The 19,092-nt window shown below is 46.2% G+C and overlaps 1 protein-coding gene across 1 annotated transcript in view; it reads left to right on the forward strand.

Moving 5' to 3' along the window:
* Window positions 1–2,159: 2,159 nt before the first annotated feature.
* The window catches only part of SVOP (SV2 related protein), a 51,070-nt gene continuing 34,137 nt past the window's right edge, over window positions 2,160–19,092 (forward strand). The window contains exons 1-4 of the mRNA XM_064577694.1: window positions 2,160–2,346; window positions 5,442–5,527; window positions 6,589–6,687; window positions 10,329–10,400. Coding sequence (XP_064433764.1) covers window positions 2,160–2,346; window positions 5,442–5,527; window positions 6,589–6,687; window positions 10,329–10,400 — 444 coding nt within the window. The remainder of the gene's footprint in view (window positions 2,347–5,441; window positions 5,528–6,588; window positions 6,688–10,328; window positions 10,401–19,092) is intronic.

A 19,092-nucleotide genomic window follows, 5' to 3' on the forward strand; every position in this document is an offset into this window, starting at 1 on the left:
GGGAGAAGGAAACCAGAAAGGAGTCACGGTGACTTCAACTGAATTATGGTCGAATGTTGGCAATTTTCCATGGTTCAACCTAATAGAAGTGTTTGGTTCTTAAGCTGGACGGGCAGAAGCAAAAATATTTCTGTCATTGTTTTCTATATAATTGTATATGCTTTAAATATCTCAAAATAAAATATTTTTATGGAATAAAAATTAGAGTAGGTAGGGAGCAATAGACAGGTTTGGAGGGGGAGCATCCTGTCTTTGGCTGGAAATACAAGGGTTTGATCTGACACGCATCAGGCGGAACCCTGGCTCCATGTCTCTTGAGCTGTGTGACTGTGGGTGAGTCACATGACGTCTGGGGCCTCCGTTTTTCTTGTCTGGAAAGTGGTGGTCATGATCCCAACCTCAGCAGATCGAGTGCATGGAAAACACCAGCTAGCACCGAGCTAGCACAGAGCTGGGACATGAGCTCGATACTGCTGGACCATGGTGGTGGTGCTAGATGGGATGGAGTGTTAGCTCCAGGCTTCAGTGGGACCCAACCCGACAGTGCACCATAGTGCTCTGCGCTACGGTTCTAGCCCAAGCTTTCCAGGCCCCAACCTTGTCAGCGAGTGGGGTTCAGGTATTTACAAAATTGCTGTGATTTCATCTATGGTTTTCTCCTCTCCAACTTTACCCTTTCTATGCCAGGACCCCAGTTATTCTTTGGTGAAATACTTGGAAGAATGCAAGTTAATTAATTAAGTAATAAATAATAATAATAATAATAATAATAATAGCATTATGTTTTACTTAGATATTTCTCCTGTTTTACCTTGTTAAAACATTGCCCAAATTTGCCCCCTAGCCATTCATGTCCATGACATCCCACACTTCTTTTTTCAAAGCCCTGATAATAATGGGCATTACTCATTTAATATCACTCTCTTGGGACGCTTGGGTGGCTCAGTCTGTTAAGCGTCTGCCTTTAGCTCAGGTCATGATCTCAGGGTCCTGGGATGGAGCCCCGTGTTGGGCTCCCTGCTCAATGGGGATTCTGCTTCTCACTCTCCTTCTGTGTGAGCGCGCTCTCTCTCTCGCACTTGCTCTCTCTCAAGTAAATAAATAAAATATATTTTTAAAAAAATATCACTCTCCCCTGTGATGGGAGGGACACTCTATTTTGTCTCTGCTGTGACCCCAAAACCCAGCACAGGGCAGACAGCAGCAAGAGTTTTGTGTTTGGGAGTGAGGGGGTTGGAAGGACACAGGTAATTTCACTGCTGAGCCCCTAGATGAAGAGATTGCTGCTCAGAGAAATCAAGCCTTGTCCAGAATAACAAGAAATAGCATAATTTGAAGGAATGTATTGCAAAATGGAGTCAATGGGTCTCAAACTCAAAGGCCTACCAAGGCCAGACAAATGGGTAAGCGCCAAGTAAGAGGAACACAGAACACATATGAGGATAAATGGCAAGAGACCCTCAGGGCTAGAGGTAATTTGGAGAGGAAGAGACTGTGATCAACCATGGTGCGTCCTGTCTACAGGGAGGACAGATCTAGCCACATGGCTCCCTTACAGGAATGTGGGCCCCAGATGACCAGATACTCTTTTTTTTTTTTTTAACTCCACCCAATGTGGAGTTAAAACCCACAACCCTGAGATCAAGAGTTACATGAGCCAGCCAGGTTCCCCAGATACTCTACTTTTTGAAGAGACATGAGGAGTCTGGCTTTTTACATTAATTCTCCCAATTTAAAAACATGGACATCCACTTTAAGTTAAAAAAATACTGTGTGGGCAATTTTTTGTGGGCATAATGTAACCCCTAGGTAACCAAATTGTTACCTCTGTTCCATACAGAGAGACAAATCTAAATTCTGAAACACATATGATTCCAAACAGTATTTACATCTAGAACAAAGAAATTCTCTTTGACATTGTCTAACATGTGAGTAGGGTCCCCCTGGAGTTGTGCAGTGCCCAACCTATACAAATGTATGTGGCAGACCTGATATGCAACTCTTGAAGCTGTCACACCCCCACCAGTCCAACTCAATAGAAATGCCAATGTCCCTCCCCCCACATCCATTCTATTCTCTGGACCATGAGGAAAAGCCTTTCACCTGTCTTGGGCCCAAGAGCTGTGCAGCAAGGCCATCGAAGGGACGTTCTAGCTATCATGACCAGATTTGCTCTGTCCTCTAGGGTGGTGAAATTCCGTCGCACGGGAGAGAGTGCAAGGTCAGAGGATGACGCGGCTTCGGGAGAGCATGAGGTCCAGATTGAAGGGGTCCGCGTGGGCCTAGAGGCCGTCGAGCTGGACGATGGGGCAGCTGTACCCAAGGAGTTTGCTAATCCCACTGACGGTGAGAGGGCTCTGCAGTTGGGACATCAGCCTGGACCACAGTCAGGGGCTCTGAAATGCCAGAGTTATCTCCCCAGATCGTGCTCTCAGAGGCATCTAGTGAAGGGGCAGGTAGGAGGGCCCGGAGGGCCCAGAGGTGGTGCTGGAAGTGTGGGCTGGGCCTACATGGCTTCCTCCAGCAGATAAAGTTACATCACAATCCCCGCCAGTCAGCTTCATTGCATAACACTCAGCTGAGGGCAGCAGCAACAATGATGGTGATGATGGCGATGATCATGGTGGTGGTGATGGTGATGATGATGGTGGTGGTGGTGGTGATGATGATGATGATGGTGAGGAGGAGGAGGATGATAGTGAGGATGATGATGGTGGTGATGGTGATGCTGATGATGGCGATGATCATGGTGGTGGCGATGGTGATGATGATGATGGTGAGGAGGAGGAGGATGATAGTGAGGATGATGATGCTGATGATGGCAATGATCATGGTGGTGGTGATGGTGATGATGATGGTGATGGTGGTGGTGATGATGATGATGATGGTGAGGAGGAGGAGGATGATAGTGAGGATGATAATGGTGGTGATGGTGATGCTGATGATGGCAATGATCATGGTGGTGGTGATGGTGATGATGATGATGATGGTGAGGAGGAGGAGGAGGATAGTGAGGATGATGATGGTGGTGATGGTGATGCTGATGATGGCGATGATCATGGTGGTGGCGATGGTGATGATGATGGTGGTGGTGGTGGTGGTGATGATGATGATGATGGTGAGGAGGAGGAGGATGATAGTGAGGATGATGATGGTGGTGTTGATGATCATGGTGATGGCAATGATAATGTTGGTGGTGATGTTGATGCTGGTGGTGGTGATGATAGTGTAATGATGATGGTGGTTGGTGGTGATGAGGGTGATGATGACCATGGTGACAGGAGGAGCTGACATTGGCCAAGGATTTACTCCGGGCCAGGCACCGAGCGAAGCACTTTACATATATGACCCATTTAATCTTCACATCAGTTCCAGTTGGAATTATTATGCTCATCTTCCCCTTTTTGCAGAAGAGAAACCTGAAGCACAGAAAGACTCAGTATCTTGTCCGGGGTCACACAGCTAAAAATTAGCAATGCTGGGTCCACAGCCAGGCAGTCTGGCCTCAAAGCACATATTCAGACCCATGACCTTGTGCTCCTCTCAGTAGAGCTGGTCAAACAAGAGACCTGAGGTGGGGCCTTCGGACCTTGTCTCCCTTCACACATGATGCTGATGGACAAAAACATTACATGCATCCCCGAAAGGCCCCAGATTCCCAACATGAGAGAGGGTTAATGTCTTAAACCCAAAACCTGGCTGGGGTAGGAGATCTAAGGAGGCAGTGGCTGGTGGGGGGTGGGCAGGCAGTGGTTGGGGGCACTGGCTTTATTCCCAGGCTGATCTGGGCTCAACTCCCAGAGCTACAGTGTGGCCACTGTGTGACGCTGAGCAAGTCCATGTCCTCCTCTGCAACAGGGAGCTGGGACTGGGCCTGAACTAATAGCTGAGACAGGGACTAAATGAGACAGTGAACATCCAGGTCTTCGTATGGTGCCTGGCCCAAGGTGAGCAATCAGACGCGCACTTTTATGTATTACTCTTCTTCTTACTGATGACTCTCCAGGACTCACTCTGCTTTCTCCCCAGTATTTTTTTGCTGGAGGAAACCAGCCCCTGCTGATGTGATAAACACCAGCTCACACTTCTGGAGAAAATTATGATTGATGCAAGAGGCCCATGATTGAAATTCTACAAAGATGACAACTCCCAGCAGGGGCTGATGAGAGCCTTAGAGGTAGCTCACAGAAGGGCCACCCAGGGCACTCCTTTAGTATTTTTATTTTGTCATTAACTTTTTTTGGAAACCCTTGTAGATTTACAGAAAAGTTGCAAATATAGTTGAGAGAGCTCCCACATACCCTTCATGCAGCTTCTCCTGGCGGTAACAACTCTCCCGGCCACCGTGCATTTGTCAAAACGAAGAAATGAACACTGGTGCCATGCTATTGGCTAAACCCCAGACTTGATTCAGATTTCACTGGTTTTTCCAGCAGTGTTATTGCAGGACACCATCCAGCCTACTAGATTGTGTTTGGTCTTTCCACATTTTTCAAAAACACTTCTTAGCATATCAATTATATCCTGATTTTTCTGAGCACACAAATAACACGTGTTCCTTTGGAAGGCACTTCAACACTAGAGAAAGATACAAAGTGGGAAAGTGAGTGCCATCCTCAAAGATGATCCTGTTAACAATTTGTGGACATTCAATTTTACTTCTCCTACATGGCGCGTGCACGCGTGCACGCACACACACACACACGCACACCTAATTTTATCAAAAGACCACTCTTACTGATGCATACCTCTCCCCAGTTACCTTTTTGACTTCACAATATAACGTGGACAGCTTTCTATCTAAGTGCAGTGGCATTTTGCTTTTATAAAGTCTTTCTTTCTTTCCTGACTATGGAAGCAATACATTGCCGAAGAGAGCTAAAATCTCATAGGATCGCTCCCTTCCTCTCTCCAAAGACAACAAAAATGCAACCGTAATGTAAAGTTTGGTATACATTCCATGCACCGACACAAACATCCATCCATATGCATACACATACACATAGGCATGTACATTTCCCAGAAGAGACTCATACTAAATATGCTGCGCATTTTGCTTTGTTTTCAAAAATTAATTAACAATATGTCGGGTGCATCTTCCTATATCTGCAGATTCTTTTTAACAGGCAGGTCATATTTCATAATGTGAATATATACACACGTATATATGATTACGATATATATAATAATTTATCTAACCAACCCCTGTTGACAGACTTTCTGGGTTTTGCCGTTTTCCCTTTTACAAACATTGTTGCCGTGGACTTTGTAGCAAGGTATCTCTTCACATTTGCAGGAGTGTTTCTCTAGGATAACATTTCTAGAAGTAGTGTGTGCTGTCTTTACTAAGCTTGGCTTAGTAAGACTGCCCCCCAAACCCCTCACATGAGGATAAGTGCAGGATGCACTCATTCCTTCCCCCCTCTCTGTCTCCTTTCCAGATACTTTCATGGTGGAAGATGCAGTGGAAGCCATTGGGTTTGGAAAATTTCAATGGAAGCTGTCTGTTCTCACCGGCTTGGCTTGGGCAAGTATTTCTGGGGGTGGTGACCTCACATTCAGTCTCCAGGAAACCTCATGCTGCCCAGCTGGCTTCCGGGGGCCATAAGGAAGGACATAGTTCCCTCCACGTGGAGCCTTTGCTTGAATCAACAAAAGTTTATGTTTCGAGATCCTGGTGATCATGAAGATCTGCCCTTGGCAGGAGTTTGAGTGTAGCTGGCGATTGCCCTCAAGGTGGATTTGAAGTTTCTGGCTAAATTAAGTGGTGATTCTCAACCCTTTGGGACTTAGGGCTGCCATAAGATTATGATGTCGTCTGTGGAGCTCATCCTAGATAAACATACACAAATAAAAATGTGCCTCCTGCTTCAAGAGTTTCATGATCCCTTGTTAAAAATCCCCTAATCCACCTCTAGCAAAGAACACATCTAGACCTTTAATACAATTGAAACTGACTTTTATGAATGCTGCAAGATGGTGACCAAACTACCTATTTTTTCAAATGAATCTCCAGTTTCCCCACATCATTGTCCCCCCTAATTTAAAAAGCCACCTGCATTATCCATCACATTCCCACAGCCATGCGGATCTGCTTCTGGTCTCTCATTTCTGTCTCGTCTCATAAAGGTACCACAATGTGTAATTACTGCGACTTCCTGGTGTGTGTTAATATATTAAAAGGTCGTCCTTGTTAAATATACTGACAGTTCTGCCTGAGGTTGATAAACCAAAGATAAACTGGTCTTTAATTGAGCTGAAGAGAAAAGATCATTGTCTCTCTACCTCTACAAAAGGTTTTTTTCAGATTTTAGAGATAGAATGTTTCCCCACTTCATTTGGGGAATGCCCCTATTGTTTTGAACACAGAAACACACAGAATGTTAAATGCCTACTTGTCAATTCCCACGTGGTACCACACTGTTTGAACTACCGGACCTTTCAATGTGTATCAATGTGCAGAAGGGTGCTCAGCAGCCAGTGGAAGAGGGCGGTTCTGCATGCTCTCCCAGGGGTCATGGACTTGGGCACAGCCGGCCCCAGCCCTAGGCAGATCCTGGCCTCACGATGTTTGCTTCCTCCCTGCAGATGGCCGATGCCATGGAAATGATGATCCTGAGCATCCTTGCACCCCAGCTACACTGCGAATGGCGACTCCCCAGCTGGCAGGTTGCGTTACTGACCTCGGTAGGCAGCCCTGCAGCTCTCCAGTCGTGTGGTCGTGCGTGTTCAGGACATCCCCTAGGGCCTTCTGTGGGGTGTCTCCCTCTCTTGCTGTTGCCAACGGCTCAGCAGGGAAGAATTAAGCCCTGGTTGGAAACAATGGGGACCCCAGCTTCCTTTTACTCCGCTGTGCACCTTGCATATCCCGGCAGGTTTGCAGCCAACACTGCTCCACCCAGGGGACCCACGACCTGGGGTCCCAGACTTTCTGCTCAATTGCTGGGAAGTTGGAACCCACCTGCACATAAACCTCCAAACCTCACTTGATGGCAAAAAGGAGATGCCAGTTCCTCTCGCACGAGGGTGATCTGAGGATTGAAACAACACTGTGCCTGACACATAGTAGAGGTTTAATAAATGGTAGGGAGCGCTGCTCCCTGAATTAAGACTTGATGGAGAGTGAGGGAGAACCCTCAATATTTGTTAGGGGTGTCCAGCGGCAACCCTCTAAAAGGGAGGGGAACGGTCAGGCTGGATAAGAGGGTAATAATAATGGTACAAAAGCTAGTATTTCCTGAGCTCTTACAGTGCAAAGGGCTTTACATATATTGCATGCAATCTATGCATAATATATATTGTGCTCTTTAATCCTCACAACCCTAGGAGGTAGGTACTATTATTAGCTGAGGAAAATGAGGCACAGAGAGGTTAAGTCACTCACGAAAGGTCACACAGCCTAGCTACTGGCAGAGTACAGTCATTGTTAACCAGGAGCACCTCCCAGAATGCTATAACTGTTCTGGAATGGCTTGAGCGCCTTCAGCAACCAGGCCTGATATCAGGACTGATACCCGCCCCCCCCCCCCCCCAAGCATACCCACAGGGCTGTATTTTTGCAGTGTGGAGCCTTTCTTGGCTGTAACAATGACCATTTACTGGCCAAGCTTCTGTGGGAAAGTTAGAGCGCAGCGGGAGTTGCTTTACCTGCATAATGTACATAAGGAGGATAAGAGGGACCCACATTGTTGTCATAGGAAATACGGTGCAAGGTTACCGTAATTACTGTGGTATAAACTGGTGTTCTGCTGTGCCTAGATCTCCTCCTCCGGGGAGGGAAAATGGGGGAATTGCGTGTTTGCGGGGAATGCTTAATTCTTCCAGGGTGCAGGGATATCCCTTAGCACATGATTAAGGCAACACTTCACCCCAAGACAGCAATCTTCAAACATTTTTGCTCTAGGTTATCTAGAAAAGAATTTTCTAAAAACTATGCAGGCCCCAGGACTCTCATAGATTTTAAAATGGATATTAAATGTCTTTATTTTACTCTTATTTATTTATTTTTTTAAAGAATTTTTTATTTATTCATTTGAGACAGAGAGATACAGAGATAGAGAGAGAGAACAGGAGCAGTGGGGAGAGGCAGAGGAAGAGGGAGAAGCAGGCTCCCTGCCGAGCAGGGAGCCCGATGTGGAGCTGATCCCAGGACCCTGGGATCATGACCTGAGTCGAAGGCAGACGCTTAACCATCTGAGCCACTCAGGCACTCCTTATTTTTATTTTAAAAACTTTTTTGACCTTAAATGTTTTTATGTTTTTATTTTTTTAAAGTTTTATTTATTTAAGTCATCTCTACACCCAATGTGGGCCTCGAACTCACAATCCCGAAATCAAGAGTCACATCCAGGCACCCCAATGTTAAATGTTTTTAAATTGCAGGTTGCAGATTCGATGATTTCTGGTGTATTGAAACATTTAAAAAATTGAGTAAAATTTCGTATCACTTTTTAAAATGTGCCCAATGGAATTGAAATACTTACCTGATACCTGCTGTCCTCTGTTTTAAAATAATATGAATAAGGTCTTCAGAAGTATTTGGAAATTTTGCCTTGTCTTCTTTTCTTCTTGGACTGGCATTTCCATTCCATATTTCCACATTTTATCATAGCAATGTTTTACTCTACTTGAAACCATGCCATTTATCACCTGTCAGAATTTTCTGGGACAGAACACATAAATTTTAAATTATTGCTTTTAATTTTCTGAGCTCATAAGGCTCTTAAGTGTTGACATTTTTCTCCTGCACTGAGTTATCATGATAGTTTTTAGTAATATGTAATAGATCAAAACAAGAAAGCATTACTTAAAAAAAGGAAAGAAAGAAAGAATTACTTTTGATAAATAATTGTTAAACACAAGTGAATTTTTATCAGGAATCTACCTTGTAATGAGTGGTGTGGAGCGTCTCCCAATTACATCCCGTATTCTTGGATGATGACTTTCTATTAAAGTGAGATAGGGCTTAGCAGCAATTCCTTTCCTATTTTTCATTTTTACTTTGTTTCATATAAAAATTGAGGGGGGACTGAAGGAGTCTTGTAATAACTCAATAAACTAATGCCACTTGGTTTTTTTTCAGCAACTTCCAAGTTATATGCTGAAGAGCACACAGCAACTGCTTATGAAAGGTTATTTTTAGTGATCTAATTTGCTGACAGCTTGATTAGGCTCTCTTTCAATTTGGTTAAAAATACTAAAAAGGAATTGGAAGCAAGATGACTCGCAAAAGGATTTGTAACTTGTCATTGGTGTCCCTTTGGAGGTGTCCTGGAGGGTTTAACCTCAAAGCATTGGCCTGTGACACGGTGGAGGTAGTGAGAAGCGAGAGGGGGTGGTTGAGAAAGGGAGAGTGGGGCAGGGAACAGGCAAGACCCCTAGCCTGTTCTCAGGAAAGAGTCTGTATGGAAGTTGAGGACCTGGAAATTAATTCCTTTAAGAATAGCCATGTCTGGTTGGAGCGACCATCTCTGAGTAACCCCCATTTGCAACCCGCTGCCCCAGGTCATGCCTGCAGTTTGGGGGTCAGACAGCACTGGGCAGTGCCTTCACCTCTTTGGGCCTCAGTTGCCTTATCTGCAAAATGGGGATGATAATGGCACCCATCTTGTAAGGCCACCGCGAACATTAGGTAAGATGTGAGTACAAAGCATTTAGCGTGCTGTCCCACCCTCGCAGAGGATAAGGATAGGACACAAGGATGAAAGCTCCACTCAGCCTTCCTTGGTTTAAGACCTGGCTCTACCCTCTCCCCCTGGGGTACTGAGCAGGTTTCTTAACCCCCTGAGCCTCTGGGTCCCCATCTATAAAATGGGTATGATAATTCAGACCTCATAGGCTCTGTTCAAAAATTAACAAGGTAACAGTGAATTGCGGGGCACACCGTGAGCACTCCGTGAGTGTTTCTTCTTACAAATAGCTTACAGTTCTCATCCCAACCTTCTGTCTTCTGTTTCTCGAACCCTCCAAACTCTACCTTTGATCTTATGGCGAGAAATTGGCAAGATGCCAGCTCCGTGGTTACACTGCCCGATTCCATCCCAGGCTGTACCACTTATACCTGTGTGACGCTGGCCAAGGGACGTCCCCCTGTGAGTCTCGGTTTCCTCTGTCACCTGGGGATAAGGTATCACCCACCCCACAGGATTGTTGTGAGGCTTAAACAATAACATGAAGCACACAGAACAGTGTTTGTACCTTCACAGGATCTCAGCCAATGTTGGCTCATTAGTGTTACTAGGATGTGATATGACAGGTTCACGTCATTGTTCCTTTTCTCTGCGATGCTACGTGTCACCGTCTAACAGACCCTGTCTTTCTATCCACAGGTAGTCTTTGTCGGCATGATGTCCAGCTCCACGCTCTGGGGAAACATCTCAGACCAGTACGGCAGGAAAACAGTAAGGCGACCTCTCCTAAGTGCATGTCCTCTGGGTTATCTCCATGGTGGCGTTGACAAGTAGGAAAACGGTGCTGCTTAGTACTGGGGAGGCCCAATGAGCTCTGTCGAAATGCAATGAGAAGACATTGCTCTGAGGCCGTGGACTCTCGAAATCACACATGCCTAGTGGGGCCCAAGCGTGTACGTTTCAGAATGCAGAAGAAGCTATCGGTGCCCACCCCGGTCCCCTTGGCACTCACCATTCCCTTACACGAGGCTGGGGGCAGTCAAGGGCTGGTAGATAAAGACGTCAACTTTCTGGCCCTAAATGAATCATCCCTCAATCCCAGCAGCATTGAACTCCGGGGCCCACCGTGGGAACCTGTCTGCCTTCCCCACTCCTCCTGGGATCACCATCTAAATAAACTGTTTGTCTAGAATTCTTGTGTCAGGGTCTGCTTTGGGGGAAGCCCAGCCTCAGATATGACATGAAATGGATTTGTAAACAAGAAGGAAGGAGGGAACTTACAGGTCTGGCATCACATTGAGCTCTTACTGTTTTATCGGTTTGTGACTTCATGGTCCCCTTTGTATTTCACACTGCTCTTGCTTTGCTAGGCTGCCCCTGGGTGCTTTGAATCCTTCAGCAGGTGAAGTTACAGTCCTCCAAGCTATAAACTTGGGCCTGATGGGAGAAAAGATCTCTGTAAATCTAGGCAAGCTCTACTTGGTTAAGTGCCCTGCTCAGGACTAATTGTGCAATTCTGAGTGATTGCACCCCCTGACTGCTTTATTATTCTCTTTCCTGGACTCTCCTCCTCGATCTGCAGCTTCTCCAGAGGCAGGGTGGCGTAATTGGTTACATGCCTGGGCTCTGGAATCAGGTGGATCTGGGTTCAGTCGTGACCCTGCCACTCCTGGCTGTGTGACCTTGGGCAAGTGAATTGACCTCTCTGAGCATCAATTTCCTCCTCTGTATAAAGAAAAAAATAACGGAGTCTACATTGGAGGGTTCGTTGAGAGCCTAGATCTGAATGGCTTTGTACAATGCCAGGCACATCATAGGCACAGGACACGTGTGAACTGGATTGCAATGATGGCATTTCTGAGGAGTTCCCAGGGGGTGCTGATGCTGCTGGTCTGGGGCCCATACTTTGAGAACTGACTTAGACTCATGTAGATATCTAAACAAACTTAGGATTCTGTTAGGAAAGAAGAAGGGAGAGATGGATGCTGAGGAGGTAACAGGTGGGGTCCACTGTAACCAGCATGCCACAGACTGAAAATAACACAGTGCCTTGTATGTAGAGCCCTGTACCAAGCATGATACATGCATCAGCTCACCCAAACCCAGGTACTATTATCAATCTGATTTTATGGAAGGGGAAACTGAGGCGCAGGGTGTGGGCAACTTGCCCAAGCCACGCAGTTTGTATGTCACACAGCCAGGTCTCACTCCTTCTAAGTCTAGACTCTTGCCTTAACCATGATGCTATGGCTTGAATCTGTAGATGTTCAATCAATGTATGTTGGCTCAATGGATGGATGGATGGATGGATGGATGGATGGATGGATGGTTGAACAGTGCAGTCCAGCTGCAGCCCCTCCCACTGTGGCTGGACAGGAAACACGTGGGCCAGCAGGCACCTGGGAGACATTGACTTATAAAACCACCAATAAGTGGCTGGGGCAGGACCAGAGGTGACCAGGCTGGGAAACCAACTACAGCCATTATGGCGCAGGGGCTCCTGGTTGGTTTTAGAGGCTGCAGAGGTCAGTTGGGAAGACCTCTCCAGGCCTCCCAAAGAGAATAGAACCTGGGTGACTCTGGTTTTCAGGCTGTAGCTCTCTAAACTCTGTCCATACACCCCCTCCCACCCCCTTCCTTTTTCTGGAGGGTGTAAGTCATTGCGTCAGCAATTTTCTGGTTGGAAGATAGAACAGAGCCAGAGCTGGAGAGAGGGAGGGAGGGAGGAAGGAGGAAGGGTGGGAGGTATAGAAGAAAGGGTGGATAGAAGGGAGGGAGGTTAGAAGGAAAGGAAGAAGGCAGGAAGGATGGGAGGGAGGATGGAAGGAAAGGAAGAAGGCAGGAAGGAAGAATGGGAGGAATGATGGAAGGAGAGGAAGAAAGCAGGAAGGCAGGAAGGAAGGGAGGGAGGGAGGAAAGAGAGGGAGGGAGGGAGGAAAGGGAAGCCCTCTTAAAATAAAGCAGAGCCATTCTTGGGTGGCACTTCGGCATTGAAAACTGCAAATGTGTGGCTGAGGCTGGACCTAATGTTAGCCTTTGCAGTTTTAAAATAATCAAAGGAGAAAGCTCTTCTAAAGTCTTCACGTGGCCTCTTCCTGTGCAGACTGGGCATGGCGTGGACGACTTGTCCCTCTATCTCTGCCTAAAAACGTTTTTTATTTACTTGCTCTTGAGGCAAACATGCATATGCACACACAAAAATGCAGGAACCCGTCACAAGGAACTTTACTGTGCCCCAGATTCTGTTACCCAATTGCTGAATCATGAAGCCATGAGGAATACAGGGGGGAAGGAGTGAAAATAGCCTGCATTTGGAGCCTGGGTCTGCCACTAGGTGACTAAAGCAAGTTACTTCCCCTTCTTGGGGCCTTAGTTTCCTTATTTATGTCAGGGGAGATTGGATTAGTAATAGCTGATAGTAACAGCTACCATTTATTGAATTCCTGAAACTAAAGGGCAAATGGGTTTGTTGTCCCCTGTGTGTCTGTTGGACTTGAGGAGTGGGAAGGCTCAGTGGGACAGTGCTGTGATCGATTAGTGATGTCTGCCAGGGGCAGGAGGGTGGCCAGGTGAGTGCAGTAAACCCCATGCGGAAGGTGGCTGTGCCTGTTTTGCTCCCCGTGGTGGCCCCGGGCACCTGGCAGAGCACCTGCCTTATAGCAGACACTCCATAAATACTTCTCGAGTGGCCGAGCTGGATGGATGAAAATCAGATCTCCTTGTTGCCACTCTCTGCCGCTCTCATCCTCTCCAGACCAGCAAGGGACTTTACTGATGAGTGATCTCTGTTTACTGATGAGTGTTCTCTGTTTACCGAGAAGCCCCAAAAGGTCCTTAGCTTACGATCCTGACATCCTTCGGAAGAGCGTGCTCATTCTGCCACTAACGTCAGTCGTGCCTACGGTGTTCCCAGGAGGTATGGGATGTAGATGTCTTCGTTTTATGATGAGAAAACTAGAGCTCAGATTTTAAAACGATTCCTAGATGGGTTTTCAGTAATGCCATTTACTGAATCTTGTGAGTTCTGAACATATTTTGGCAACTTCTAGAACAGTAATTCTCGCTGGGGGAGGGAGTGGGCAGATTTTTGTCTCCCCCTTCCTCCCGGTGGGACACTCAGCAATGTCCGGAGATGGTTTTTTTGGGTTGTCACAATGGAGGGGAGGGGTGCTCCTGGCACCTAGTGAGTCAGAGATTCTGCTCGATTTCCCAAAGTCCACAGGACGTTCCAAACTGTGAAGGGCATCAGGTTTGAGAAACCAGGCCTCAGGGTGAATGCACAGGTGATGCCAAGTTGCACTATTGTGGAGAGTTCATTCTGCATCATCTTATTGCATCACCTGGGACTGCTCCGCCCTAATTTCCTATTTACCTCCGGTGCTCATTTGGACAAATGAAATGCTCACGTGCCATCCTTGTGAAAGCATGGACTCTGAGGTCAGACTGCCAAGGTTCAAATCCTGGCTCCTCTACAGGCAGGCTGCATGACCCTGAACAAGTTACTCAACCTCCCTGTGCCTCAGTTTCCTCATCTGTTAGTCAGATAATAATAGTATCCCTTCCATAGAGGCGTTCTAGGAGTCAATGGGCCTTTGCACGGAAAGCTCTTGTCCCAGAGGAAATAATTCATAAATGCCCATTATAGTTTTTATCATTTGCCAAGCGCATGACAATAAATGGCCATGCCAGTGTTAAAATGCAGGTGTGTCTGGCTCCAGAGACCTCATCCGTGGCTGCTGGGAGACATAACTGAATTGTACCCCCGAGTTCAGTTGAGCAGTTCAACATTCATCCATTCCAAACAGATGAAGCCTAAGAGGGTGCCTATAGAGTGGTCCTCTAGCTCTCCCGACCGGAGAGAAGAGAAAAGCGCCCCCAGACTGCAGGGCCCCCTCTTCCCTGCAGGGAATTCTGGCCCAACCACAGGGAGGATGGATCAGGTTCTAATTATAAAGCTTCTGTAGAACTCCTCCAGAAACAGAGGGTGAGCCTGGCAGCTGGCGAGCTTTAGCAAGTGCCAAGAATCTCCTCCTAGCTCCTTGATCTGCCTCCGCCCAGCTGGGAGGCTTCTGGGAGGGAGTCCACTGCATGACTCTGCAAGGGATTCACGTAAGGGGTTAGAACTCAGTGGGCCACTTTGATTCCTACAGAAGCTTCTACACCCTGGGGGCTTATGGCAGCCTCACAAAGGAAGGGCAGCTGTGGGTATGTGGCCTTGCCGGGATGAAGATGCTCCATCCCCTCCGTTGAGCGAGGGAACCTTAAGCAAATTGTTTCACTGCTCTGAGCCTCAGTTTCCCCATCTGTAAAATCAGGTTGATGAGCAATAGTTCAGAGGGTTGCTGGGAGGGTTATATGAGAAATGGAGGTAATGCACTTAGAACAGTATTTACTGACCCATGGTTAGCCCATGATCAATGGTAACTATTATTGGCTTCAGCTCAAAGAAGAAACATTTCGGAATATGATCAGGTCTCTAGCTAGTTCAAAAGCTATAGGTTCATGTTATCTGTAAGGAGGGAAAGGGAGGTGGCTGGCAGGCAACAGGCCTCTCCTCTCAATATTTTGAAGATCCCCAGGCCTCCTTGCCCCATGACTATTTTCCTTTTCCTGGGCATGCCCAGAGGACACGAGGGGCGCGGAGCTGACAGCCTTCCAGGGGTGAGTAATGCTCATGATCATAACATCAGCATGCTCCTTTTGGAGGCTGCAGACCTGGCACCCAAGTGGTGGCAAGACCTTCAGCTTCTTGGAGCAGAAGCTTGAAGCCTTTCCAGGCTACAGGTTGTAAACCAGTGAGCCATGAACTAACATGGTCTACAGATGTGTTTTATTTAACCCATGCAACGCTGTACAGGATTTTGAATCAGCTGCCTCTGTTTAAAAAATAATGTATTATTCATAAAAATAAAGAGTTGTGGGTTGTCTTTTTTTTTTTTTTTTAATTGAGCTATCTGGCAACCCGAGATCCACATTCTGTGATGGCAACTTTTGGCTAGGGCTGAGTAGAGGCTGACAACACAGGCCAAGTTCTCTTGCATTCACCCATACCCACCTGTCCTTGCTGCATGACACCATCATGTATGTTCTCTGTCAGAGGCAATGGGAGCCATCAAAGGCCCAGGAGGAGGGGAGTGGCTCGTTCAAAGTACGCCATTCAGGGTTGGAAGTTCTGACTCCAGGTTTGACTCTGCTGATCCTGGACAAATCACTCAACTACTTTGACCCTCACTGGGCTAATTTGTGAAATAGGACTGGAAATAGCAGCCTCTTTCCACGGGCTGCTGTGAGGACCCAGCATAATGATGGGACAGCGATTTACAAAACGGGAATGAAAGGTCCATGAAGTCAGAGACTCTGGCTGTCACCTTCCCTGCTATAGCCCAAGACAAGGTCCAGTGTTTAGCAAACAGCAGGCACTCAATGTATGCCAGGCCTGTGACAGGTGCTCAATACATGCGTATGGAACAAATGATTGAATGAATGATGCATATCGTCCATTTAGTGCTAGGCGCACAGCAGGTGTCTGATACATGTATATGGAATGAATGAATAACATATGGCATCATTCCTAGTGCCTGGCATACAGCAGGCACTTGATATATGTTTACTGTTAAATGAATAATTGAATGAGCAATTTTTTTGACTTTTTTTTTAGTTTTTTTTATTCTTATGTTAATCCCCATACATTACATCATTAGTTTTAGATGAAGTGTTCCATGATTCATTGTTTGTGCATAACACCCAGTGCTCCATGCAGAACGTGCCCTCCTCAATACCCACCACCAGGCTAACCCATCCTCCCACCCCCCTCCCCTCTAGAACCCTCAGTTTGTTTTTCAGAGTCCATCGTCTCTCATGATACGTCTACCCCTTCGATTTCCCCCGCTTCATTCTTCCCCTCCCGCTACCTTCTTTTTTTCTTAACATATATTGCATTAAGCAATTTTTAATGAATGCATAATGTCTGTGCTTCTATCTCTAGAGTCTGGCATACAGGGGATGCTCGGTAAATGAATATGGAAGGAAGAAAAGGAGAGAGAGGAAGAAAAGGTGGGGGGGAGGAGGGGCCAACAATCTGAAAGGCAGGACAGATGTTAAGCAGAATGACAAGTGTGGTTAATAAAAAGCTCAAAAGCCCAGGAGACATTTCTGCAGAGTCCAGAGCGGTGCTTGGATGGGGCTTGCTGGCCGTGCCAATGTCTTTGCGTAGCCATGATGATACTCACAAATGGTTGCTGAGTCCACATGTCCCGGCCAGCTGGAAAGCCCTGGCATCAGCAGGCAAATGCAGAGCCAGATGCAGTCTGCTGTGACCCTACAGAATAGGTCACATGCAGGTCTTTGTTGCCTGGCATGGGGTCACGCGGAAACCCCAACGGGATGACGCAGCTCCCAGGCAGTCCCTGGAGGGAGGCTTAGCTCTCAGGTGCCAGTCTTGGTGCCCTCTTCTCTCTCTTCTCCTCTCCTCCTGCTCTGTTTTCCCTCTTTTCATTTTCTCTGCTGCTAATGATGTCCTATTTCTTTTTTTTTCCCCCTAAGATTGTATTTATTTATTTGAGAGAGAGAGTGAGGAAGAGAGAGAGAAGGAGCAGGGGGAGGGGCAGAGGGAGAAGGAGAAGCAGACTCCCAGCTAAGCAGGGAGCCCAATGCAGGGCTCCATCCTGGGGCGCCAGGATCATGACCTGAGCCGAAGGCAGACCCTTAACTGACTGAGCCACCCAGGTGTCCCTAATGATGTCCTATTTCTGATTCAAGACTCCTTGGATTCCAAGGAAGCAAACCCCTCTTAAGTTAGCTTAAGCCAAAAGAAAGGAAGTAAGTATATATGGCAAGTTACTGATTTCATAGTTATGCATTTTAGGGGTACAGAAATGCCCTAGCCTTTAATAATTTGTTATGTACTTAATATTGATCTCTATACCCATTTCATTAAAAAAACAAAACAGGGCACCTGGGTGGCTGAGTCGGTTAAGAGGCCAACTCTTGATTTCAGCTCAGGTCATGATCTCAGGGTGGTGGGGTTGAGCCCTGGGTCAGACTCCACCCTTGGCGAGGAGTCTGCTTGGGATTCTCTCCCTCTCCCTCTGCCTCTACCCCCACTGTGTGTTCTCTCTCTGAAATAAATAAATCTCAAAAATAAAATAAAATAAATAAAATCTTAACAACAACAAACCTGGGCACCTGGGTGGTTTAGTCGGTTGGGCGTCAGATTCTTGATTTTTGGCTCAGGTCATGATCTCCATGCTCAGTGGGGAGTCTGCTTGAGATACTCTCTCCCTCTCCCTCTGTCCCTCCCCCCCACTCCCGAGTGCTCTCTCTCTAAAATAAATAAATAAAATCTTTAAAAAAAAACCCTCAAATGCATGTTTTTGAAAAAGGAAACTTTATAGAGAGTCTTAAATAGGAAATCTAGCAATTGCCCTAAATAGGAAATATCTGCAAAAATAAATAGGGTGAAAATAAAACAATGTTACTAAATTCTAGTTGGTTACAGTTGCCCCTCTGCCCTGTTTGTTAAAAAGAGAGCTTAGTGAGTGTTTAAAAAGGTGTTAAACCAGTTAGAATGGCAAAAATGGACAGGAAAGAAACAACAAATGTTGGAGAGGTTGTGGAGAAAGGGGAACCCTCTTACACTGTTGGTGGGAATGCAAGTTGGTACAGCCACTTTGGAAAACAGTGTGGAGTGCCTTAGAAAATTAAAAATAGAGCTACCCTATGACCCAGCAGTTGCACTACTGGGTATTTACCCCAAAGACACAGATGTAGTGAAAAGAAGGGCCACATGCACCCCAATGTTCATAGCAGCAATGTCTGCAATAGCCGAACTGTGGAAAGAGCCGGGATGCCCTTCAACAGATGAATGGATAAAGAAGATGTGGTCCATATTTACAATGGAATATTACTCAGCCATCAGAAAAGATGAATACCCAACTTTTACATCAACATGGATGGGACTGGAGGAGATTATGCTAAGTGAAATAAGTCAAGCAGAGAAAGTCAATTATCATATGGTTTCACTTATTTGTGGAACATGAGGAATAATATGGAGGACATTAGGAGAAGGAAGGGAAAAATGGGCGGGGGGAATTGGAGGGAGAGATGAACCATGAGAGACTATGGACCTGAGAAACAAACAGGGTTTTAGAGGGGACGGCGGAGGGGGGATTGGTTAGCCCGGTGATGGGTATTAAGGAGGGCACGTACTACCTGGAGCACTGGGTGTTATATGAAAACAATGGATCGTGGATCACTACATCAAAAACTAATGATATATTGTATAGTGACTAACATAACATAATAAAATTAAAAACTACAAAAAAAATAAAATAAAAAGGTGTTAAAGACAGACTAGCTCCACATGGATTCTTTCTCTTGGACTTAATCAGAAGAATAATGATTGAAATGAAAAAGAAATCACTTTCTTGCAAGCTAATGCAAGTTATTTAAAATATTCCCTCTA

Source organism: Mirounga angustirostris, unplaced genomic scaffold, assembly GCF_029215605.1.
Source record: "Mirounga angustirostris isolate CCGP_5_RB_7025 unplaced genomic scaffold, mMirAng1.0.hap1 SCAF_14, whole genome shotgun sequence".
NCBI lineage: Eukaryota > Metazoa > Chordata > Mammalia > Carnivora > Phocidae > Mirounga > Mirounga angustirostris.